The 24,225-nt window shown below is 32.3% G+C and overlaps 3 protein-coding genes across 8 annotated transcripts; 1 reads left to right on the top strand and 2 right to left on the bottom strand.

Annotated features, from left to right (window-relative positions):
* Nucleotides 1-207: 207 nt before the first annotated feature.
* LOC100741905 lies at nt 208-15,068 on the bottom strand. The gene is made up of 6 exons (XM_033320547.1): nt 14,735-15,068; nt 13,955-14,303; nt 13,090-13,409; nt 11,545-11,622; nt 4,982-5,176; nt 208-3,786 (listed from the first exon to the last, which is right to left on the bottom strand). The coding sequence occupies exons 3-6, from the start codon at nt 13,105-13,107 to the stop codon at nt 1,165-1,167; spliced, it is 2,913 nt and encodes a 970-aa protein (XP_033176438.1). The 5' UTR covers nt 13,108-13,409; nt 13,955-14,303; nt 14,735-15,068; the 3' UTR covers nt 208-1,164.
* Nucleotides 15,069-15,792: 724 nt separating this feature from the next.
* On the top strand, nt 15,793-20,958 carry LOC100741788 (merlin). Of its 5 annotated transcripts, none has more exons than XM_024367490.2 (10): nt 15,799-16,113; nt 16,290-16,383; nt 16,467-16,596; nt 16,680-16,885; nt 16,960-17,187; nt 17,266-17,475; nt 17,578-17,684; nt 18,213-18,342; nt 18,417-18,752; nt 19,076-20,958. In XM_024367490.2, the coding sequence occupies exons 1-10, from the start codon at nt 16,082-16,084 to the stop codon at nt 19,451-19,453; spliced, it is 1,851 nt and encodes a 616-aa protein (XP_024223258.1). In that variant the 5' UTR covers nt 15,799-16,081; the 3' UTR covers nt 19,454-20,958. The 5 variants fall into 5 exon arrangements, with proteins under 5 accessions (XP_024223256.1, XP_024223257.1, XP_012240850.1 ...); XM_012385430.3 differs by having other exon boundaries at nt 15,800-16,113; nt 16,277-16,383; XM_024367488.2 differs by having other exon boundaries at nt 15,793-16,113; nt 17,266-17,684.
* A 642-nt stretch (nt 20,959-21,600) lies between these two features.
* LOC100748695 (peroxisome assembly protein 12) lies at nt 21,601-24,173 on the bottom strand. Of its 2 annotated transcripts, none has more exons than XM_012385431.3 (6): nt 23,401-24,173; nt 22,935-23,043; nt 22,667-22,878; nt 22,224-22,592; nt 22,045-22,130; nt 21,601-21,974 (listed from the first exon to the last, which is right to left on the bottom strand). In XM_012385431.3, the coding sequence occupies exons 1-6, from the start codon at nt 23,518-23,520 to the stop codon at nt 21,863-21,865; spliced, it is 1,008 nt and encodes a 335-aa protein (XP_012240854.1). In that variant the 5' UTR covers nt 23,521-24,173; the 3' UTR covers nt 21,601-21,862. The 2 variants fall into 2 exon arrangements, with proteins under 2 accessions (XP_012240854.1, XP_003489396.1); XM_003489348.4 differs by having other exon boundaries at nt 22,667-22,863; nt 23,401-24,171.
* Nucleotides 24,174-24,225: the final 52 nt, after the last annotated feature.

Genomic DNA, 24,225 nt, shown 5'->3' on the forward strand with positions numbered 1-24,225 from the left:
CAAAAATATGAAATACTTTTAGTTAAAAAAATACAGTAATTTGTGAGCGTATCATTTATTTTTCTAAAGTAAAAAAGACATTAGTCACAATTTTGTATTTAATTGAAATAGAATCAATTTATGCGGCTCTGAAATGCAACATAAAAAGATCGAATACATTATTTTCTATAATTATATTATGTATCAGTCTTGACTACCTAAAGTATAATTAATCCAATAAAAAATCACAATTAAAGAAATTTGTTCTGTTAATCGATATATGAGATATTTTTTAAATGATTTCGCATTCATAATAAATATAATACATTCTTCTATATTCTCATATTTACATTGCATTTATAATCGTAAAATTAATATTTGTAAGTGAATGATAGGTACGATTTAGGGGAAAGCAAAAATTCTTTGCATTTGTTGAAGTTAATCTATGTTCCCCACAGTACTCTGAAGGATGGATGACGTCCACTGCCCAGTAACTTTATCGACTGTATATGTCCCTGTATGTGGGGATTTAAGAATTCACTTACAGTAGCCCCTGCTTATCGTAAGAGGTGACTAAAAGGATTGTGCAAGGGCGTTTAGTAGAAATCCGCACCCCACTATCATACAAATAAATCTCGATACTCATATATTAAAGCTTAATGAAGATCGTCCGAAAATTGAGTCATGACTAGTTATAAAAAATCGACATGAAGAGACAAGAAAGTTATCATTCTACCCATGCGTGACATATCATGAATGTCTCAGACAGAGACAGAGACAGTTTACTCATCTCCGTCTATCTGTCTCGAATTTTGTTGCCTTTCCACAACAAGTCACGACTCAATCTTTGGACGGTTTTCCCTAGCGAGTGTCGAGACCTGTTTATATGATCATCATGTCCTGCATTCCTTTTTCCTTCAGGAAGTAAAATTTTAATTCCAAACAAAAAAGTAATTAGGAAATGAAATTAAGTGGTTTAATTATTACAAATCACAGTAAATAATCATAAAGAAATTTGAGGTTATTTCAAAATATAGAAATTTTATGATCTGCGGTAATAAATGGAATGTTTCAATTACCAAGAATTCCATTAAGCAATTATCACGAATTTAAGGTTATTCCAAAATTCCAAAACCTATGTTCAAAATTTCATTAACAAAAATATAAAATAATGATTTGCGCAAATTATTCCACCTTCGTTGCAGTCTGTTCATCATATTGGACCGAAGGTACCATGGGTGGCTTGAACCCGTATTCCATCTTGGACTGCCTGAAGTTTCCAGTGTTACCAATTTCCTGCCTCGTTCTTCTCAACGTTGTCTGAACATCCGGTGCTGAGTACAGAGACTTGGATTGTATTGTAGTGGCAGTTTTCCTTGGTACTGGACCTACGTACTCGTCCTTAACCTTGTCTTTCTCCGACGTCCTTCCATAGGCCACCAAATTACCATTAGTTACTGAATAAGTCACCGAATGAGGATGTTGAACGCTGTATGACGCAAATTTCTTCGGCAATGAGTGTATCAATGGTTGCCTAGCATGAGGGCGATTCAAGGCCAAATACCCTTGTCCATAAAACTGATTTGTCGAATTATAGTAACTTTGCTCATTATCAGTTCCATAAATTGGCTCCACTGGAGTCTGGAAATTCTGCCTTACCGATTGCTGATAATTACCATCAGGCTGAATATTATAGATTGGGGCTGATTTTATATGTTTACTATTCTCCAAGGGATATGGTCTACCTTTCTCGATTTCTATCGAGTACGGTCTAGGTAGGAGCACTGGCTTCTCAACGACCTTCTCCACAGGCACTGGTACCGGTACAGGTTTCTCTACCACCTTCTCCACCGGAATTGGAACCGGTTGAGAAACCCTAAAGTGAATTGGTAAAGGTATGATAAACCTCTGGATGGCGAATGGTACTTTCTTCTCAATCACCTTCTCCACGTGGACAGGATATGGGATTCGTATCTGCTTCTCTACTACCCTGTCTATCGGTATGTGTACAGGGAACGGTTGGGGAATCGTTATCTGCTTCTCTATCACTTTCTCCACTGGGTATGGCACCTTTTTTTCAATCACGTCCACCGTCTGGGGCATATGGATATTTTTCTCCACGGAATACGGCTGTGACATCGACATCAGGAGCCTCAATTCAGTCGGTGGTTCGCTGGTAACTTTGGTCAGCAGAATCTGAGGCGCTTCTTGAGTCACTTGCAGGTTCTCTAAATTAGTCAAACCCGAAAGACTCTCTATTCCCCTTGATGGTTGTACAACAGCAGGGGCTGGTCCCTTTGGCAGCTCGTAGTTACTCAATTTAATTTTTGCTTCAGGAATTCCTTGCACTCTAGAGTGTGTTACTTGATCATATTGAGCGCCCTCTACTTGCCCCGTAACCCCGAAAATGGGTTTGACATCTACTGGACGAGGCAAAGCCACGGTTTGGTCGACTTGCCCACTTCCTGCTGAATAAATAACGTCATTCTCATTCACATTATACTCATAACGACTATGTTCTTGGTTGTTAATACTTTCGTCCAAGATCTCGTTGCTCCTGTATATATTAATCTGACTTTGTCTCTGATCCTTTGATTGACTCCTTCCTGGCTTTCTATAGTCTTCCTGTGCATGCTGCTTTAATAATGGCAGCTGCTGGGCGCTAGGAATGAACTCCACAGGGTAGTGGATCTCCTGAATGGGGGCTGTATGAAATATTTCCACGGATTTTTGGATCTCAACTGACTGAACTGGCGAGTTTGTGGCTATCACCTCAGAAATTTGCTCTTGTTGCGATACCTGATCACTGTCGAAGCTCAAGTTTCTAGAAACTGGGGCGTCATTTTGAACCAAACTCTGAGTATCAATCTTGGTAACTTCTGGTGTTTCAGATTTGTCCTGGGGATATAGTTTTGTCAATGTGATTTGGTCATTGACTAAATTTAGATCTTGCCCAGCGTTCATCAAGGCGACACCAACCTGCAGAGGATTTAGGATAACAGGTGGTGCCGCCAAATATCCATCTTCTGAAACTTTTGATTTTACTGATTCCGTTACAGCTGTGGTTAGCTTCGAAACCTCGTTTTTATCAGTATAATCAGGTGTGGTAGTGTAGGAGTATTTCTTTTGTCGTGGAAAATCTGGAACCACTATTGGTCCAGAAAATTTGCCTAAAGAAACTGATATTATGGGAGCAGAAGTCGATGAAGAAGCATCCTTAATTATGGATGAACTGTTAGCACGATCTCCATCAGTTTCCTTCTGCTTCAAGGTTCTCTGAGACTCTGTGCTCTTCATCGGAGAGGAAGGAAGTCGTTCCTTCGAGGACGTGTTTAGATTACTGTTTGAAGTATTCAATTTTTTGAATACGTAAGGACGAGCACTCTTTCTATACTGTTTTCTTTGATCCTCGGAGAACGATGAAGCATCGAGAGGTTGTTTTATTCTGAATCGTCTGTGACTCTCGTTACTTCTTGGTCTGGATGAAGATGAGCTGCGTACTCGTTGTCCAAATTCGCCTATACTTTCAATATCTAGATTTTCTTCTGGAATAGATTGATCTATGTCACTGGTGTTACTTTCTTGAGAGAAATATTTGCTAGTTGTGCTCGAATCTTGTAGAACTATTTCTTGAGATGGAATGTACTCCACTGTGACTGTCTCGTTAAATGCACTTTGACTGGTCCTTCCTAATCTCGTAATGGTATCGAGCGATTTGTTTAATATGTCTTCTGAAGAGCTTTTTGCTTTCAAAGGTAGGACATATGGTTGAACTAATTGTTTAGAAAATTGCTGTTGGGATTCATTCTGGAAAGATGTACATTATTATATTATTAAATATGTACAAAGTATTATATATTGAAAATATATACATATATAAATTGTTATTATTATTTGAAATAATGAAACACTAGAGAATAAATAATCAATTTTAAAATTGTTATCAACATTATTGATATCATCGAAATTAGAATTTTGATAAGAATACAAACTTCAGCAAAATCACTAAACATTCAACTCTAAAACCAAGAATACCAAAATAATGAACAAAAGGAACTAGATAAAAAAAAATTAATCCTATCTAGTAGTAAATATAACTTTCCAATATTCAAGTACGTACTACAAATAAATTAGATATTTTTACTGAAAGAACCGGCGTGCATTCACGTGGTGTATGATTGTTTACGCAAAAATAAACGCCAATGCACCTGGACAGCGTAATAATCGCTCCTGCAGACGTTTCCTTTTACGCTCGAGAGAAAGCGCATGTCAGGGGATTATTCGAGAATAGAAATGCGCGTGGAACTTGCAATATATATGAATTCCTGATGTTATAAATTATCTGTATAAAGAGATGACGGTAACCTGGACTAACGTAATTTTTCACACGTTTTTATTATTCGTTTACACGATTTCAATGACGCAAATATTCGATATGATTAGTCAGCGCTTCGTGTAGCATCGAAGGCGAATTATATACTTTCCATCAATCAGGAAGGGAAAGCGAGGAAATCCTTCTATTCCTTTAGTTCGCTCAAAAAACCAATCGATTAGTTATAAATATAGTCGTTTAAACCAGTTAGACTATTTTAACATATTAATAAATCAACAAAATTTACTATTCTCACTAACAAATATGATTAATGCAAGCTTTTGCTTGTAAATAAGGATAACTATTGTTTTATGTTTTGCTTAAAGTTTAAAATAATAATAAATTATTCTTTCAAAAATACTTTTGAAATATAATTCAGGTTTTTATATATTTTTATATTCTTATGACTATAATTAAAAAGAAAATGAAATTTGAATAAAAATTTGTCCTATCTACCAGATATTATAATAATGTTTGGATATTTCATATATTTTTGAGAAAAATACATTTTGACAAAAATACATCTAGCGTCAGGTGATAAAGTCTAATAATATTTCTAAAGTTAAATGATTTTCAGTTATCCAATTTGTGTAGGATCCTGTATCCAAGAATAAATTAATGTGTACCTACCACTTGATGAATTTCCTCTTTCTCATTAAGAAATTTCACAGTCAACGTTTCTTCCTCTTCTTTAATAGCTTTGGCAATTTCAGAGGAATTGAAGATTCTCTCATGTTGATTTGTAAATTGTTGTTCGATATTTTCAGTTTCTTCTTGTTTCTGGCTATTGAGTAGATCTTGATCATAGGCACGTTCAAAAAGTTTCTATAAATGAAAAAAATGTTATTAATCAAATGATCTATTAATTGACATTCCAATAATTGATTCTATAATACTACAGTACTATAATTCATAAAGCTCGAAATCCATCGATAATAGAAAATTCTGTAAAATAACTGTGTTTAGTTTCTTCCGGTTGGTTTGTTTGATGCCATTTTCAAATTCTCCATTGATCGCGATATTTGAATGATTAATTACTCCATTAATCAACGCTTTATTGTACTGTCATTCAGGATAAACACTTGAAGAAGATAATGAAGAACCTTTTGAAATAATGTTTCCAATAGCGTTCAGATCTTTATGGTTCGTTTTCCTGTTGTTAAAAAAAGAATCACAGAAGGCACCGGTGTTTCAATAAGAGAAGCAATGCTCCGCGTTGTATAGACAGGCTGTACCAGTCATCAAGGCACGAGCCAGTGGGCGAGGCCGAGCGTCTGACCCAATTTGTTCCAAGTAGAAGTAGAAAACAGATCATGAAGAAGCTCTAGAAATGAAACTCACGACTCCCCGAGTGGACAAACGAGAGTAGAAAATCGTCAAGTCGATGATTTTGGTAAAAATAAATAATAATTGGTGAAACTCACTCGACTAATTGATAATTAATTCATTTTACTGTTAGTTACTACTTTTTACTACTAATAGAATGTGTCAAATAATTTCAAAATAAATACCTTCATCAATGAAATTGCTAAATTTGGATGCTTGTGATCCAATTAATTATGATTTTTGGGGTCCTTTGAGTATATTATAAAGGATTCAGAAGAAATAAAAATAAGTTGTCTTTTATAGGCTAGGTATCTATCTATAGGAATTCCCTGTAGAATCATTGATAGAAACAGGATTCTATTTTAATAAGTCCAATGTTTCTTTAGAAACTTTTATCACAAGAACAGAAAGGTACTCACAGAAAATTATGTCATTCTTTTGAAGAATTCATTTCTCTACTACAAACAGCTTTTTATGGATTGATGGAAAAGCAAAGAAATTTATGAAGAATACATTAAAATATAAGATAAATAAGAAATATTATAACTAAGAATCCTGTAAAGAATTCTTAGAAAACCAAAGATTCCATTTTCAATAAATCCAATGTTTCTTTAAAACATCGACTCACAGGAAACTATAAAATTTTTTTGAAGAAGTAGCGAAACTTTTTGTGGACTATGGTAGATCGAAGACGACCATAGGTGGTACAGATCAGATTAATGGGGATATAAGATACAAATTTTGCTTAAGTAGAGTATCATCGAGCAAGAGGAGGTTGAAAATAACGCAGCTGGCCAGGCGAGATGAGAGAAAGGTGGACGTTACGGTACCGACTACCGGTCTCCCTTTCTCCAGTACCATTCGAGCGAGAAGAAAGGCGAAACAGGAAAAGATGCGCGCTGCATTCTTGCAGCTCGCGCAAAAGAAAAACCAGTGAGAGTCGCGCACTGGCTCTGAATCTTATTAAAAGCAAGCTATTTTGGCTAGTCTCACATTAGAATGCACTTCCAATAAATTATAGGATCCAGCTTCCTTTTTGTCATCATGTCTCCTTTCTTCGCTCTATTACTCATTTATTATCGAATAATCTGGAATGTAATATGTAATTGGTTAGTATAGTATTTTTACTTCGCTCACGATATAGCATGCATTATATACTATACCATAAAAAGCGGGCTGGACAAATTTAATTGGTTTGAAATTGAAATTAATGGTTTTTACTCTTCGGATTATATTTTTTCAAATTTTTGAGGTTCTAGACAATGTAGCTGCGAAGTGTAATTAGTAATTACAAATATAATAGTCTAAAGTATAATGCTTGTTAATTAGTAAAAAAATGTTCCCTGTGATTCTTCCCTAATCATATTTAGAATAAAAGTATGATCCACCAAAATTACTAGGATAACCCATATAATATAACAATATTTAATTTGTTCAGAATAGTTGGTACATTCTGATGAATTCTTTAGAGAACTTGTCCGATAATTGCTGGAAATAACCACTGGAGAAATTCGCGGCGTGGCTTGGGAACTGTTTGAGGTTTTTCTCCCTAAAAGGAGAATCTCCGAATGGAGTCGACAATATCTTCACTTGTTCTGGATCTTTCAGAATATTGGAAATAATCGGTGAACGATGTTTTACAAGATGAAATCAGCATTGGTAAAAGAGAAATCACTAGATAAGACAGTAAAGAAAGATCGTCTTTCTATTTGCATGTTTTGTGCTGAGTAAAATCATTCTCTCCAGTGAAAAAAGAAAAATGTTTTACTATCCCAACTTATAATTCAGAGAAGATAAATAATAGATTCCCTTTCATTTGGGATTGAAGAACGAGAGGTAAGCATTTTTTAATTAGAGAGGCTGTTATTATGGTGCAGCAACATGTACAGAATTGTCCTGCACTCTGTAACATTCTTTCGAGACACACGACCGACAAAGGGCAGCACTTTCACATTCTATGGCTCGCTGAAAAAAATGCAGGACTGGTGGAATGGTCAATGTCTTTGTCAAGGTCTCCGTAACTAGTGTATCAGCTTTAAGATCTTTAACTTCTTATGGAAGCTAGTTCTAGTAAAAATTTCTTCAAGAATTTCGTTCCTAGTGGGAAATCTTATTAAAACTTGTTTTGCTAGAGAAAAATTAATCATTACATTGTTAATGAAATATTTCTCCAGGAATTGTATCGCTAGGAAAAGAATCATTTAGAATCAATTTATATCCTAGTAAAAAGTTTCTTATAGTTTTTGCTGCCCAGAGGATAATTTCCTTTTAAATTAGATGATTAATAAAAAACTTAATTATGGCGCTACCGATAGAACATTTCTTCAAGAATCAGATCATAGGGAAGAATTACTTTCTGAGTCGAATGACGACAGAAAGATTACTTTACTTTGCACATTAAATCACCAGTGAACAAATTCCTGGAACAAAAAACGGAGTTGTTTAAATTGGAGCAGAGACGGTGTAAACAAATTTGCAGAAAGATTTGTTACCTCATGTGGGAGGAGGAGAAGAGAAAGAGAAAGGGAACGACCGGGATCGTTTACGTCGAATTTTTGACAGTAGGTGGGTCAACCCTGAACCAGCTTTCATCTGAAAGTGCGTGGAGAAAGTATTCGCAGTTTTTGTATGAGGAAATTCCTTTATGTGTGTGTATATCCTCCAGAATAACCACTATATCGTATTTCTTGTGAATAACTGCTTGTTTATCGTAGAATCCTAAAATTTTGTGAAACCACTAATTTATACAAGTATCCACCACGTTTATCAAATACTAACTACACTTTTTAAATTTTCAGAAAAAATAAGGAAGATAAAATACTGATATAGGAGTGGAAGAGATTTTCTCCGAGATATTACTAAAAATATATTTTGCATTTCGCTCCGACTGTAATCGATGCAACGATTAATTACGATTTCTAGTAATTAACTGAGTAACGTTCCTTTCCTTATGAATCGGGTTGCGAACCCTAATTACAGGAGATTGCGTTTCACGTCGGGCAGAAGCTACTGCAGGTGACCTACAGAAGAGAAAGTAGAATAACTATGAAATAATGCTGCCCTTATCTCAGAAATTCAGTATATGCCGATAATTCAAAGTATGTACATTCATGAGTATGAGCCAAATAATCCCTAACAGAAATACAAATTTCTAGAAAATCTAAATTACAATGCGAAGCTTAAATTCTGCTAACTATATGAGTAATCCATAAACTATAAAAATTTGAGACATGCAATATCAGCAAATTATAATAAAATGCTGCGTGATTCACAGAATATTATTCATGGATTATGCAAATTAAGAATGGAAATTATAACATCACACGACATTTCGATAAATTCCAGCAGATCGCGATAGATTTATTACAACCTTGACATAAAAATCTGTACAAGCATAAAAGCATACCTTCTTCGACAAAATTGAAAATAGACTCGACCACTTCGTACTTGTTCCTGATAAGCGAACAAGAAACGAGCATTCTGGTGGTTTCTCGAAGCGTGTAATGACACGTTGGTTGCGGGTAAACGTTTCTGGGTAGAAGCACAGGGGGAAAGTGTAAGCTATACTTTGTTAGATGCACTTGTCGGAAGAGAATGAGACGCGAGTGAAATGACCTAGGCAGCATGCGAAGGTTAAGGACGACTTTCACCTAAAACTTGCGGATGAAGGTTGGCTGGAAGGCCATTCGACTGGACAACCTATAAGCAAACAAGTAAAGACTATTTGAAATGTTGTTAAGATGAAATCTACAAGACTTGAATATTTCTATTTGTCCACAAGACTACTTTGTTCTTTCCATTAATAATAGCAAATCGTTATTTTATACATACGGTTGAAAATGCAAATGGTTAGGTGCAAATTATATTTAAAAAATAAAGTGAGGTTAGGCATGTACCGCTAACCTTGTTTGACAATGTTTCATCTATAATTATCGAGTATTAGCTCGTACTGGATCAACTTGTAATTCTGAAACTCTTTCTAGATCAATTCTGCCTAGTGAATCAATCTAAATTTGGTTTCCGTCCCATTCGAAATAATCCCCTCCCGCATCAATCGACTTACAACATTCATTCGAGGCACAACACAGCCAACCTGATCGTTATATCATTGCAGTAAGGGATTATTTTGAAGAAGACAGAAACCAAATTTAGATTGGTTTATCAATAAATTTGTTAGAAACTCAAAGATTAATTCTGTCCAATATAAATTTTGGAGAGATACATAAATGTACATATACATGATACATATGATACACATGATACAAATGATGCATAATGTGTAATAAGAAATATCGAGCGATTCTATACATGAAAATTAATTGAAAAAACCACCAAGATACATAGTTGTAAAAGTATGTTCAAGGCATCGTCGAGACAGTACACGAAGTAGCACTCGAATGACGCCCGCAAGTAGATCGAGGTTAAAGATTTCTATGCCCGAAGGTTAAGGATGTCCCCCGATAGTGTCTATTGGTCCGCGGGGGTTACACGTGAAAGGTTCTTCTTCTGATTTACGTAAGGCAACGAAACTTGTTCTGTATTGTTTGTCCCGCGTCGAAAGTAACTTCCGCTCTGAGTTCGGTTCACTGTTGCATTCTCAAGGACAAGCGAATCGAGCTCCTCCGATTTATGGTTAGATTAAGAATCTTAGGTTAGATTATGGAAACAGTACTAATTGCTTGCGAGGATGATATATATATTAGTAACAAACAATGCTAATTTTCTTTTGTAGCAACCATTATGCTTTTCTTCTGTTTAATGGTTTCCTGAATTTATAGAATTTGAATTAGATTATGGAAATATTAGTAATAGATTCTCTGAAGGGTATATTTATAGTCCTCTTGGTTGAAAGATATTACAGAGAGGCTAGTAGAAACACATATATTTTCAGCTTATGGAACTTGATTTAGGTTAAGAAAACATTAATAGTGAATTTTTTAAAAGATATTTAATAATCCTCATTTTCTTCAATAAAAAATATAGAGAATTTAATATAAGATTAATGTATCTTTCGTTTGCTTAAGTAAAGAATATATAGTGATAAAAAAACAATTGACTTTTTAAAAAATACCCAGAAAACCCTGAACCAATGTTTACTATAATCCTCAAGATAATTAATTTACTTAATGATCCTTTATTACCTCTCAACCAATAATTCTATTTGTGAACAGCGATATTCATAAAATGAAATTGTTCACAATTGTTTCCTTATGATCAATGTGATGTCATAAAACCGATCACTGGTTCATCAAAATACTATTAGGGGGAATGATATGCTATACATTAACGTCATAGCAAAGCGACAGGAAGTCAAAACTTTCTAATCAACGTGGAAAGACAAGGATTATTAAAGGGGGATGGAAAATAAGTGGTTTGGTGAATTCCTCGAAGCAGACGTGCTAATACGACCTCGACACACCGTTTCTCCGGTATACCGATTGAGATTTCTCTCTTGGATTGCATATAGCTGTTATCTAATCTGAACTTTTTTATTAGTCAGAAGAATCCCGCTTTCTTGTAACAAATATCATTAAAATTTAATGGAAATTCGCAATAAACAAGGAAAAAGATTACTTAAAATTACTAAAAATTGTTATATTAGAAATGTTAAAAGGAAATTTATCTAATAATTTCCTTTTAGTTAAAGCCCCTTAGTTTAAAAGTTAAGAAATATACATAGAAAAATTGCGTGGCAGATTTAGAAAAGAGAGAAATATAGAAATCTTCACCAACTAATTTGGAAGTTTAGAAGAGTGGAATGCAAATGGATCTGCAAACAGTAATCGGAGCTGGGAAAATGAAATCACTTGAGAAAAGATTTGCAAATCGTCGGCGTATTATGATACAGGAAAGTTCTTCGCGTTTACCTTTTCGTTGCTCCAGTTTCCATGGGAATCGGATTCCAATGTCGCTGTCACGGTTGTTATCCATATAACCGCAGCCACCTGTAAGAAGAAACAATTTGTTTCATCAATTTCTTCTTTCTCCTCTGCTACATTCACAATAAAAAAATACTATTACTATACTAAAACTAAAAAAGGAAAAGGATACAATAATATAAAAATAAATACTAATGAGTAGATTGCGGATTTTTGTGGAAACTCGTATTTTTATAAACCTAATTATATTTTGCATTTATTATGTGCATTTTGTGCATTTTTGCAATTTTAAATTTCATCCGAATATGTAAAACTCCGCAGTCTACTAATAAGTAATGATAATACAAGAGAATTGGCAAAGTAATAAAAGTATGATAAACTTTATACTCTTGAATCATAGAGACTTATCCTTTTTTTATTTTAATAAGGAAAAAAAGATAAAATACTAGAAGTAGAGAATTTGCAAAGCATTAAGTATATAGAATTTTACAACCATTAAATTCTATTTCTCCCCATACTTCTATACAATATAAGCAAAATTATAGTCGGCTAATTTCCTATTTCCATTGAATTCATCGATTTCGCACTTAATGGCAGAGATTATCATAATCAGCGTTTTCTAGGCTTCCTGATGTCGAGCAATATTTTTACTAGACACAAAAGTAATTAGTTTTTAATGGAACGTTAGAAAAAATATACAGGGATATAGTTGAATGAAGATGGCTTTGTCACTGGGAAGAATTGTGTCAGACACAATGCATAACGTGAAGATAATATTACTTCTTCGGTAACAATGATAAAAATATTTATATGTATTCTATATATAACTTATTAACATAGTGAACACGTTAGTATCGTTATTTCAAGTTTACTTTCGATTCTTCATTAAAGATTTAATTACTTTCTAACTGTTGCACATACATTAACTATAAATAGTTCTGGCAGTCGTAATGGGTTTACAAATTTCATGAGCAGATGTTGAATCAAATTTCTGAATAAATAATAAAACGTTTACTCGGGAATTTAACTAATTGTACTGTAAAAAGTCTTACTTTTATTTGTTTTTCAATAACAAAATTCATGAAATTTACTTAAAATAATTTGCAATAAGTTACAAGGAAATGTTAAATTAACTTTTCGAATATAGGAACTTTTTAAATAAATGACATAAGCATATAAATATTAAATTTCTTAATTTTAATTTTCATTAACATGTTCCGATTATACTGTACCATCTGTGTCCTTACAATTTTACTATAGTCTTTTTCCAAAATTCACTCGACAATTTTATTAAAAAGCATTTTATTTTCAAACAAATTTTCAAAGTTGAAAACGTTAATTGAACAGAAGTTCATAAATGCGCAATCTTTTAATTTTAACTTTCATTTAAAAATTCCCACTCTGTTATACTATTTGTATTTTCGCAATTTTTATGATTTCTTCGATATTCATTCAGCAATCATGCTAAAAAAATATTCGCTATCTTTTACGCAAGGAAAATCGAAAGAGTTAAATGAAAAAAGAGACACTTACGAAATGAAGGAGATTCATGTCTTTTGTGTGTCGATTAGCGAGTCGTTGAACAGTAGTTCCTGCGCGTACTGCCCTCCCTAGACTTCCAGGATGTTCTTCTCTATTCTCTTATACGGCTGCCAATCCTCTGGAACCTCGATCCGATGCACGCACTCCGGAAAGAAATAGTGTACTACTTCGCCCCGACGCGATACACTTGACTTAACTGGTAGCTCCAGTTATCCCCACGCATCAAAGGAGTTCGAAGAGAGCTACGGTCACCTTTAAAGATCTCTTGACCAGCATCGAATACACACACTGGTCGACATCGATATTCCGTTCTCTAGAACACGATTTAACCAGGAAATAAAATAAGAATGGCTATTATTACTAAACTGCAGATTTTTATGCAAATTCATATTTTTATGAACATAACTGAAGGAATGAAATTTAAATAGAAACTTGTTTCGTCTACCAGATATCATAATAAATTATTAAACTCTATTTTGGATATTTATATGTTACATGCATTACGTGCATTTTTACACCCCTAAGTTTCCCATAAGTGCATAAAAATCCACAGTTTAATTACTACACTCCGCGACGAAATATTAGGACAATCTTGAATTTTTAAAGATGATGATGTGTACGAAGATTTTATGCAGAGGTGTACAAAGAGTGTCCTTTCTTTGGTAACTTGCGAAAAAGCAGCAATTGTTCAAGTTATCTTCTAGAAATGATATTTGTTTATGTGAAAAACAGACGGGATAAAGTAGTAGGACATGCTTAATATATGGGATAAATGATTCACAAGAAAGCACAGGAACAAATTTAAACATTTGTAATCTACTTGTTAAATACGGTCAAATAAAATATGATTACATACCGTATAGTCACTGGAAATATCGTTATGCAGATGATGGTATGCGACTGCTTTACAAGACTACCGTCAGAGGTAGAAATGTCTCATATGTAACTATATTTAATTTTGTTGGCGATTCGCGCGCGAAATGCCGTGGAGGGAGGAAAAATTATCGAATGAAAGGTCGAGAAAGTGACATTGATGGAACCAGCAAATTCCTCATGATTCTGCAGTTTTCCTTTCTTCTTCTACCAGTTATGATTGCAATTAATAGCCGAGTTCTTGACCAAGCGTTAAAAACACACAGAAGAAACGGAAAGTTTACCATTCTCTCGTTGCACCGAACTCACTACATTATTCGTATGAAAATATTCTGAAAATAAAATAACAAATTATTAAATGAAAAAATTTGGAAATTCTTTGAAAACATTTATAATGCTTCAAAGTATAATAAATGTATTTGTAAATTCTATGTCAATTATAGTAATATAGATTACATTATAATTACTAGTATATAATAGTTAGTAATAAAAGTAGCTGAATTTACGAGTAAAAGACCTTATCAACATATATTGTATATACATAACCTAACAATGAAATTTTGTAACATTCTATTTCAATAAAAATAACCTTTCTATAGAATATACTAATATATGCATAATTTGCATCTAATCCTAACTGAAAGTAAACATAATAGTCATATTAAATGATTGGACTAAATTAACGAAGCATATCTTGCAAGAGAACCGAGCAGGAATAAATTATTTTTTTTTTTAAACAGTTTCGCCCAACGGCGTATGATACCTTTTTCTACAGTTTATCACTGAGTAGGCAATAAATAGTCTTGCCTTAGTTATTCGATTCCACTGCTTACTTTCGACTACCTTTCACTAGTTCGTGTGTATTCCTATTCGTCTCATTAAAACAAACAAAACTGCATTCAGTAGCATCCATCGTCAATATACACTTTCAACATCTTTACGAAACCTATAATGCAAAAAGAGAATAGAGAGAATAGGATTCTAAGAGAGGGAATAGTAAAATGTTATAATTTGATCTTTCCCCGGTTCGATATTTGAAAAATTACATAACGAATTTTTTGTATACCAATTATAACAGTAAAATGTACTATTATGAGGTAAGATTAACACAGAACTAGATCTGGCATTGTTGTGCTAATATTTGTTGCATGTATATTAATTGGTACTCCTAGAACTAGAATCGATTTCCAAATTTGATCGGTACTGATCATTGACATATTTTATAAATCGAACTATAGTTTTATGATTCTTATAGTACATCAGTAAAGTATGCTTAACTATAATCGCTCGATTTTAGGTAATTAAAAATTGCAGATTTCAGAGTTTATATTCGTGTTCACTAATTCATAGCTTTTAAAATTGTGAAGTATCATCCTTAACGATCTAAATATACATTCTTTTTCCCTCTTTATATTGCTGCTTAACGTATCCTGTATCTTACCTTATTGGTAACGCAGACCCTTACAGAAATTACTATTCTTCTGAGCATTATTAGACTAATCAATTCAAATAAATCGCTAATAAAATAATGAAAGTAAATAACAAATTACTATTATTATCAATATAAAATATAATAAAATTTTTAGTTCATAATCGACTGTTATCGTTATCGATTATTAACTTTATGGCAGTTCGACCTTAGCCACCGAAATTTCAACATTACCGATAGTGTAGATCTCTTCAAAAAAAGAAAAATTATATCAAATTTATACTATTCTATTCCCTTTTCTAACGTCGTCCTTAAAAATATTATTCCAAATAAATTACATTTATAAAGAATTAAAATGAAACCGCGATATCGATCAATTGATGTTGCAGATTTCAAACTATCGAAAAACAAAATGTTAGATTATCTAGACTGTCAGTATAGTCACTGTCTCGAGCGAAGTTACTCGAATTGGCTAAAATTGGTGAAATAAACTGTTTCAAAAGGCGGAGAGATTAGTTTATGTATCGCTATCAATTCTGCTGCTGTTTTTTTTTCTCTCCGAAAATAAAGTTTGGAAAAAAGGCCAACGGAATGTGATTTAACAAGGAAATCCACGGTTCGAGAGATCGTTACGCTGTTCCACGGGAATTCGAGTGGATCGAATCGTTATTACGTGTTTCAATGTATTTCGTCAATATGTTGCGAATGCGTAGGTAAGGTTATCTATCATTCATATTTTTTCTGGATTATTTTGAACAATATGAGAAGCGGTTAAAGCCGAGCAAAGCCCCGCAGAATAATCTTAGGTGCTTTCGTTCTTTTTTTCTTCCATTTTTTTTGCGATATTGATTACCCTTCTTCTTTCGTGATGTTGAGTGAACATAATGAGGAGTAAAATGCCACCATTTCGAAGGAAAAAGTCTGGAAAATCTTTCCCCGTTAAAGTCTGTACCCTGGACGCTGAACTCGAATTCAGTTTGGAGGTTAGTGCCTACTTAAATTACTTGGTTACTTTGTTACTGTCAAATATCATGCAAACAACTACTTTAGACTATTTACATTACAGTGGAGATCAACGGGAAGAGATCTGTTCGATTTGGTCTGTCGTACAATAGGATTAAGAGAAACGTGGTATTTTGGACTCCAGTATGAAGATGCTAAAGGATTTATATCGTGGTTAAAATTGGACAAAAAAGGTGGAATATTAAATCCATTGATCATAGGCTAATTTGTTTCATAAATCATACTTTATTAATGCTTTGATAAACTTATATTTTAGTACAAGATCAGTGTATTTCTCAGCAACCTACGACACCTTTTATGTTTCTGGCAAAATTCTATCCCGAGGATGTTGCTGAAGAATTGGTGCAAGAAGTAACACAACACTTGTTCTTCCTGCAAGTGAAACAGGCCATCCTTTCAATGGATATTTATTGTCCACCAGAGGCATCTGTTCTGTTAGCCTCTTATGCAGTTCAGGCGAAGGTGATTGTACCTCCAGTTATCTTTTTAAAATAAACATTTTTACTTGAACTAATCTGTGACCTTAAACGTTATAGTATGGAGACTATGATGAAGTATCATACCGTCCAGGAATGCTCGCTAGTGAGGATTTGTTGCCACAGAGAGTTATCGATCAGTATCAGATGACGCCTGAAATGTGGGAAGATAGAATAAAAATTTGGTATGCTGATCATCGTGGAATGTCAAGAGATGAAGCAGAAATGGAATATCTAAAAATTGCTCAAGATCTTGATATGTATGGCGTAAATTATTTCCCTATTAGTGTAAGTGCAATAACATTTTGCAGATAAAATAAAATTTTTATTGTAAAAGTATTTTTATTCAGCGATATAACTTATTAGAATAAAAAAGAAACTGACCTTTGGTTGGGAGTCACGGCCTTGGGACTGAACATTTACGAGAAGGAGAACAAGCTGGCACCGAAAACAACATTCACGTGGTCGGAGATACGACATATCAGTTTTGATGACAAGAAGTTCGTAATAAAGCCGGTGGAGAAAACGTCGCCGAACTTCGTGTTCTTCTCGCAGAAAGTTCGGATGAATAAACTGGTAAAAAAACAGTCAGATGTTGGCAGCTGGGTGAAGGGTTTGATAGCTTTAGGATTCGACGAACAAAACAATGACAAAGCTGCTCACATATTATTTGTTAAGATCCTGGACCTGTGTATTGGCAACCACGATCTGTTTATGAGGAGACGCAAACCTGATTCTATGGAGGTGCAACAGATGAAAGCACAGGCCAAAGAGGAGAAGTCGAGGTACGTTTTCACACATATATATTTCGCGAAATGTTGCTTAAATTTTCATTGCTTTTTAATACAACTTTAATGCAATGTTAAATATATATGATATTCTTTCTATTATAAATTAAATTCTTATAATTTGACTGCAGCTTGTGAACTGGAATGTTTTATTAACTAAAAATGAAAAAATAAGTTTAAGATATTTTTTTGATGAATTATAAAAGATGTATCTAATAATTGTATGCATGAAAAATTTATGTATATTTCACTATAACAGTATCCTAATTAACCTCTATTTCTCTTTTCTTTTTGTTGTTTTATATTATTTTATAGGAACTGAGAAATAATTAAATAGATGTTTAAAAAGGTTAGTATATTTATTTAAACATTTAAAAGTGGAACATCTTCAAAGGAATCATGTAAATACTTTCTAAAGGTATTTTTTAATGGATAAGTAATTACTACTATATTATATTACTATATTAACTTATTATTTTTTAAACAATGTATAACTTTTACTCTGTAATAATATTGTTTTGTTAGGAGACAAATCGAGAGAAATAAACTGGCACGAGAAAAACAACTCAGAGAAGCAGCAGAAAGGGAAAAGGCTGCTATGGAGCAACGTCTTCTGCAGTATCAGGAAGAAATTCGTCTAGCAAACGAAGCACTTGTAAGACAACATAAGTAACTTTGCATTACTGTAATACCTAAAAATTATTTTTAAAAAATTTCGTATTATTATAGAGAAGGTCTGAAGAAACTGCAGATTTACTAGCAGAGAAAAGTCGCGTGGCTGAAGAGGAGGCCATGCTATTAAGTCAGAAGGCTTCAGAAGCAGAACAGGAGATCACACGTATACGATTGAATAATATGAAGACAGAAGAGGAAAAGGTTCACCTAGAACGAAAGACCAGAGAGGCAGAGTTGCTTACAGAAAGGCTGGTACAAGAATCAGAGCGAAGAGCAGCAGAAGCAGAAAAATTAAAAGATGAACTGCTGCGTGCACGAATTGCTGAAAAGGAAGCAAAGGAAAAACTGTTGGAATTCCTCAGCAGAAACGCTTATACTGCTACTATAGCTGTATGCATCCAAATCATAGGAATAATTAATAGACTATGGATTTTTATGCAAATTTATATTTTTATGAATATAAGTTAAAAAATGAAACCTAGGTAGATAATTACCTTATTTACTAGATATTATAAGGAGTACTGTATTTTGGACATATTTATATATTTTTATATATTATGTTCATTCTGTGCATTTTTGTACCTCTTAAATTCTTCATAAATGCATAAAAATCAGCAGTCTAATAATTAAATATAATTTATAAAGTTAGAATGAAATATAGTTTTATTTCATTCATATAATTAAAATTAATATTTCTCTTAATATTTTCATAGCCTGTGCCAAATCTGTTCCCATCGACACAAGTACTTCCGTCAGATTTGCAAGCGGATCTTCAGACACTGCAATTGGATACTGAACCTCTGCCAGCTGACCTAACTTCATATGATCTAATTGCCGATGGAGACGTCGATCAGCTCTCCCTGGAAATAGAGAAAGAAAGAGTCGATTACTGGGAAAAGAGCAAACACTTGCAAGAGCAACTTAGAGAATTGCGTACAGAGATAGAAGTTATGAAGGTCGGAGAGAAACAGTGCGAGTTAGATCAATTACATGAAGAACAAGTGCGACTCGGTGAGAATAAGTATAGTACGTTAAAGAAAGTGAAGTCTGGGTCCACCAAGGCCAGAGTTGCGTTCTTCGAAGAATTGTAGTTGATGTGTTCTTAAGAGATTGAAAAATTGAACGGACGCTTTATGGAGAGGAGATGAAACGAATATGCGATTGGGTATGAAATTTTTGAATCTCAGACACGTACGTATGTATACGTTCTAGAATACTGAAACGTACGCTTTCTGTTGTAGCAGTTTGATTTACCCTCTAATATTAACAATATCGATATAATTAGTAAATCATACTTAAAGCGCAGTAAAATTGTCCCTCTTGCTTGAACTTATATTTGTTTCTATCCCCTATGTATCTTTACCTATTTTGTCGTGTTAACGTACAGTTTCTAATAATTTAGTAAGTCGATTAGTAGAATTTTGCATGAAGTACATACACAAAAATCAAAATTATTAGTAGAATTACTAGATATTAATGATTGTGTAGAAATAAGCGATTTTTGAAGTCGTATATTTTTTTAAAGCTACGATAATTTCAAAATACTGCTCCCTTTTTTAAACTTCAGCATTCAGAAAGCATGTATTTCTTAATATTTTGTTAAATTTTAATAGAATTGGAATGAATTTTAATTCAATTTTAATACGTTTCAGTTATAAACTAGTATTATCATAATACATGCTTAGGTACTATTATTGTTACTATGTTAATACTCTTTAACGTGAAGTGATTGAATGTGCCTATAAGAATTTGCATCGTGCATCGCATGATTGGTAAAGGAGCTTATCGAAGACAGAGAAAACTGTATTAAAGCTGCAGTCTAGTCAAACAACTTGAGAAAGTGAACTAACTGGCGACCAGATTCTTCATTGGTAAAGGTACAAAAAGAAACAATAGAAAATCTACTTAATTCGAACAGTTATAAAACGCAATTGCTGCGAACAAAAAATGTGATTCTTAATGAAATTACGAAAGTAAACGAAAAATTCCAATGGAATATTAATCATAATTTTAAAAGTCTGATAATGATACAAAAAATATAACATGTATACTCATACATCAGTATAAGCTTATTTTAACAAAATGGAGAGGATATTCTTTATGTAATTTTTACATAAGGAAAGTAGAAGCTTTTTATAATTGCAAATACGCGAGGAATTGTTTATATCAACATAAAATCTTTCGAGATAATAATGTATAATTAAGGTTTTAAGATTTGTATATATAAAAGAGTTAACATAAAATTTGATCAGTGTATGAGTATATATAGCGATATTCTCGTCTTTTTTTTTAGATAATCTATATGTAAGTGCAAATCATTGTTATTAATTTTTATGCCATGAAACGTAACTAACATAATTGATATACGGTTAGTTTGATTAGACTAGAGCGTTAGAACTTCTATGCATTATTAATCGTGGCCTTCGAAAAAGAAATGTTCCTATCAATGTAGTAAGAAAGTCAGTGTTCAAGTATTCTACTTAATTAAGTAGGGCTTTCCAAGCATTCTAAAATGTAACATATCCATCGATTATAATATAGAGACAAATGTATATAATACTTTCTGAACGAGAAAAGATTTTAATTTTTATATGAAGTAACGTATATATTGCATAATCCTATTTCCTCAACTCAAAACTTCCTTTATTATTCCTTGTTATAAAGTATACATAGATTAAATTTTTATAAGCAGATATATAGAATTACAAAAATGGGAAATTTTTTAATGTTTTGTGTATATATATACTTGAAATTAATATTTCATCACTTTCATAAATTTCTCTACGAAGTGTGTGCCATAATTTTTCATAATTACTTCAAATTGTAAGTTGGTAATATTCAATAAGATAAAGTAAGAAAAATTTTTTGGATTAGAAAACTTTTAAATTGATATCTACAATCGTAAGGGTGCCTTATACATTATTAATAAGTGAACAATACTCGAACACTGATTACTTGGTAATATGGAAGTACAGGAAAGGTAAATACTTATTATATTACCTCTTAGATAATGTTCTTATATTTTGCGAATCATTTTTATTCTTAGATTCTATATAGAGTGTCGAATATTCAGTATTGAAATATATTACATTCTTTAAGATGTTTTACCAAAAGTCTGGTGCGAGTGTTCAATCGAAACCGATGACTGGAACTTCCGGCGCCGTTGTCTGTGATTCAAGTACGCGAGTGTATTGGATGCTAATTAAAACCTTCAGCTGAAATCAGTATTTTTTCTACAATATAGAGGAATGTACCTGTAAATGTTATTCACAATTGCAATTATTCAATTAGTTTATTCCACGCCAGGGAACTTTTATTTTCATGAAACTCTCGTTGACATTGAAAGTTATGTTACAATACAATGAATGCATAAATATTTTCATTACGTTCGTATTGAAGGTGATTTTGTCCTATATAACAATGATAGTGCAAGCAATTTGAGAAATAACAATCTTTTATTTACATATATAATTTTTCTGATAAAATATGCACATTATTACTTAGCCTAAATACAAACGTATTAAGTCATCTTCTTTGGCAGGATAGTTTGTCACTGGACACTTTCTGTCTGTGCGTATCACAGGAAGAATGCATTGATAGCAGAATGCGTAACTGTGAAATGAAATATTTATGAATTACAATCTAAATTGGAACTTCTTACTTTTATAATGTTTAGACATACCCAGATACTGAAAGTACTGTATGTATTCTGAGTGCTTTACGACAGATTGGACATATGCCTTTGTACTGCTTTGCTATTTCTGGAATCTGAAATAAATAAAAAAAATATTTTACATATAATTGCAGATTACACAGAGAAAAAACTTTAGTACATAGTTACAATTATTATTATATTCTTGCCTTAGGAGGTGGTGGAATGGGTAATGATAGTAAGTTAGTTGAATAATGTTCTTGAGTCCACCATGATACAAACTGAAGGAAAAATGCTCCAAATTCAAAAGATGTAGTCACCATTCTTTGAAATATATCTACCCCATCACTAAGGCCAAAGGAATTGTTTCTAATCTTTCTTAATAGATCAGAAATGCTAATTATTGGTTCTGGTTCTGCATATGTTAAAGTAATAGATAACAGCTTCAAAAGCGGGGAAGTATATGCAGATTTTCCAGAAATATAAACTAAATAATTATACAGTACCATAAATTCATATATCATAAAAATTATCGCGTTTCCTTTGATAATGCAATTACAATACAATTTTTTCCATTTCTGCAATGAAAAGTAAGTTTAAGAATTATTTGAAAAAATAAATATAAATCAAAATTAAATATGTTAATAAATACCGATTTTGGAGCACATCCATCTAATTCTTCGAGTTTATATCTTTGACTTAACTGAGATAGTTTATTTTTTATATAAGGGAATACAACTGTTAATATCAAAGAAAGATGTTTTTGCTTGTTTGATAACTTGCTTTTAATTTTCGAATCTACTACAGTTATGCGTTTTAAACCATAAAATGTTTCAGAAAATGAAGCAGCTGGAATATATAGATCTTTTACAAATGAAAACTTCAACTTGTATAGATATTAATAAAAATGAGTCACTTACAATATTTATTCAAGTAATACCATTGAAGAATTGTATTGAAAATTAAATAGCCTTCATCTGTCCATCTAAGAAGATGACTGTATCTTTCAATATTGAATGATATGAGAAACTAAAATTTTATAAAAGCACTTAAAAAATTAATCTTTTATTGCGAGGAAGTAGATTATTATATATTAAATAACAATATATTATTCAATAAATTATTAAATAATTATACAATTATTAAATAATTATATTTAATGAAATTAATTTTATTTTCAAATTTAAATTTCAGACTTCCGGTTTGTTAATTTAAAAAAACGTAAAAATGTTAACTATTAATGCAATCAGAACATGATAGTTTATTATCAATTTTAATTTCACAAAAATGTAGAGTACTTTTTATTAATAACATAAAAATGAAACACTTAATTATAATTGAAATTATATTAAATTCTATTTTTGAAAATCAGTTAACCTAACCTACCGATAGAAATTTTTTAAAAGAAGGTTCGACAATGGACGATAATGATTCCTGTGCTATAATTTCAAAAATAGAAGGTTTTATAAATGCTGTTCCAGTTAAATGAGCTCCTTTTTCAGCCATTTTTGATTTTCCTTATTACACACTACTCTCTACTTTTTTCATTATTTATATAACGACCTATTACCCATGACGAGTAATTCTTAAAAACATGGATAATAAATTTATTGCAGATTAAAGCGAATGTATTATCATGTTAATTGACAATTATCATACAAATAATTTCGTAACATCATCAAGATTTAGCAACTTATATGTGTTGTATTGATTATAATCTATTTGATTATAAGTTAAAATTTATTTTGGAAATACAAAAAATACGTCGTAGGTGTATAATGTGATTTATGAAAATGTTGTAAATAGATATACGACATGTTCAATGAGTCAAGTCAAGAAATGTAAATAAAACCACGTGATTACAATCTAGAAGAAACTACAAATTAGAGAAAGCTATTTTTCCAGACATTAACCTCCTAAATGAAAAGATCTGATATATATTTATATTTTTATTTCTTTTTTTTTTTGTTAGATTAAACAAATATATCAGATTTAGCAGTTCAGTTTAAACATTTTTTACATTAATATCAAATTATCCTCGTAATTATACTACACCAGCGACTAGCCAATAACTGAAAGTGTTGCATATACTATTGATCAATTACACATATATTTCTCTCTATTTGACTCTATCGACTTGACTCATTGAACAAACTATACTTGCTATAAATTTTAAATAAATCTATTTATGTTGAAAATAGTATTGGAAAA

The sequence above is a fragment of the Bombus impatiens genome, unplaced genomic scaffold (assembly GCF_000188095.3).
Source record: "Bombus impatiens unplaced genomic scaffold, BIMP_2.2 scf_0320, whole genome shotgun sequence".
In the NCBI taxonomy this organism is placed as follows: Eukaryota; Metazoa; Arthropoda; class Insecta; order Hymenoptera; family Apidae; genus Bombus; species Bombus impatiens.

Bases quoted from the DNA above. Each gene is read 5' to 3' on its own strand.
- LOC100748695 (XM_012385431.3), bottom strand. From the start codon at position 23,520: ATGGCTGAAAAAGGAGCTCATTTAACTGGAACAGCATTTATAAAACCT. The intron at 22,593-22,666 runs GTATTTATTAAC...TTTTCATTGCAG, and splicing joins ATGGATGTGCTCCAAAATCG to AAATGGAAAAAATTGTATTG. The intron at 22,131-22,223 runs GCAAGAATATAA...TATTTATTTCAG, and splicing joins CCATTCCACCACCTCCTAAG to ATTCCAGAAATAGCAAAGCA.
- LOC100741788 (XM_024367488.2), top strand. From the start codon at position 16,082: ATGTATTTCGTCAATATGTTGCGAATGCGTAG. The intron at 17,188-17,265 runs GTAAGTGCAATA...ATAACTTATTAG, and splicing joins TAAATTATTTCCCTATTAGT to AATAAAAAAGAAACTGACCT. The intron at 17,685-18,212 runs GTACGTTTTCAC...TTGTTTTGTTAG, and splicing joins GCCAAAGAGGAGAAGTCGAG to GAGACAAATCGAGAGAAATA.
- LOC100741905 (XM_033320547.1), bottom strand. The intron at 5,177-11,544 runs GTAAACGCGAAG...TTTCATTTATAG, and splicing joins GAAACTGGAGCAACGAAAAG to AAACTTTTTGAACGTGCCTA. The intron at 3,787-4,981 runs GTAGGTACACAT...ACATCTTTCCAG, and splicing joins AAGAGGAAATTCATCAAGTG to AATGAATCCCAACAGCAATT.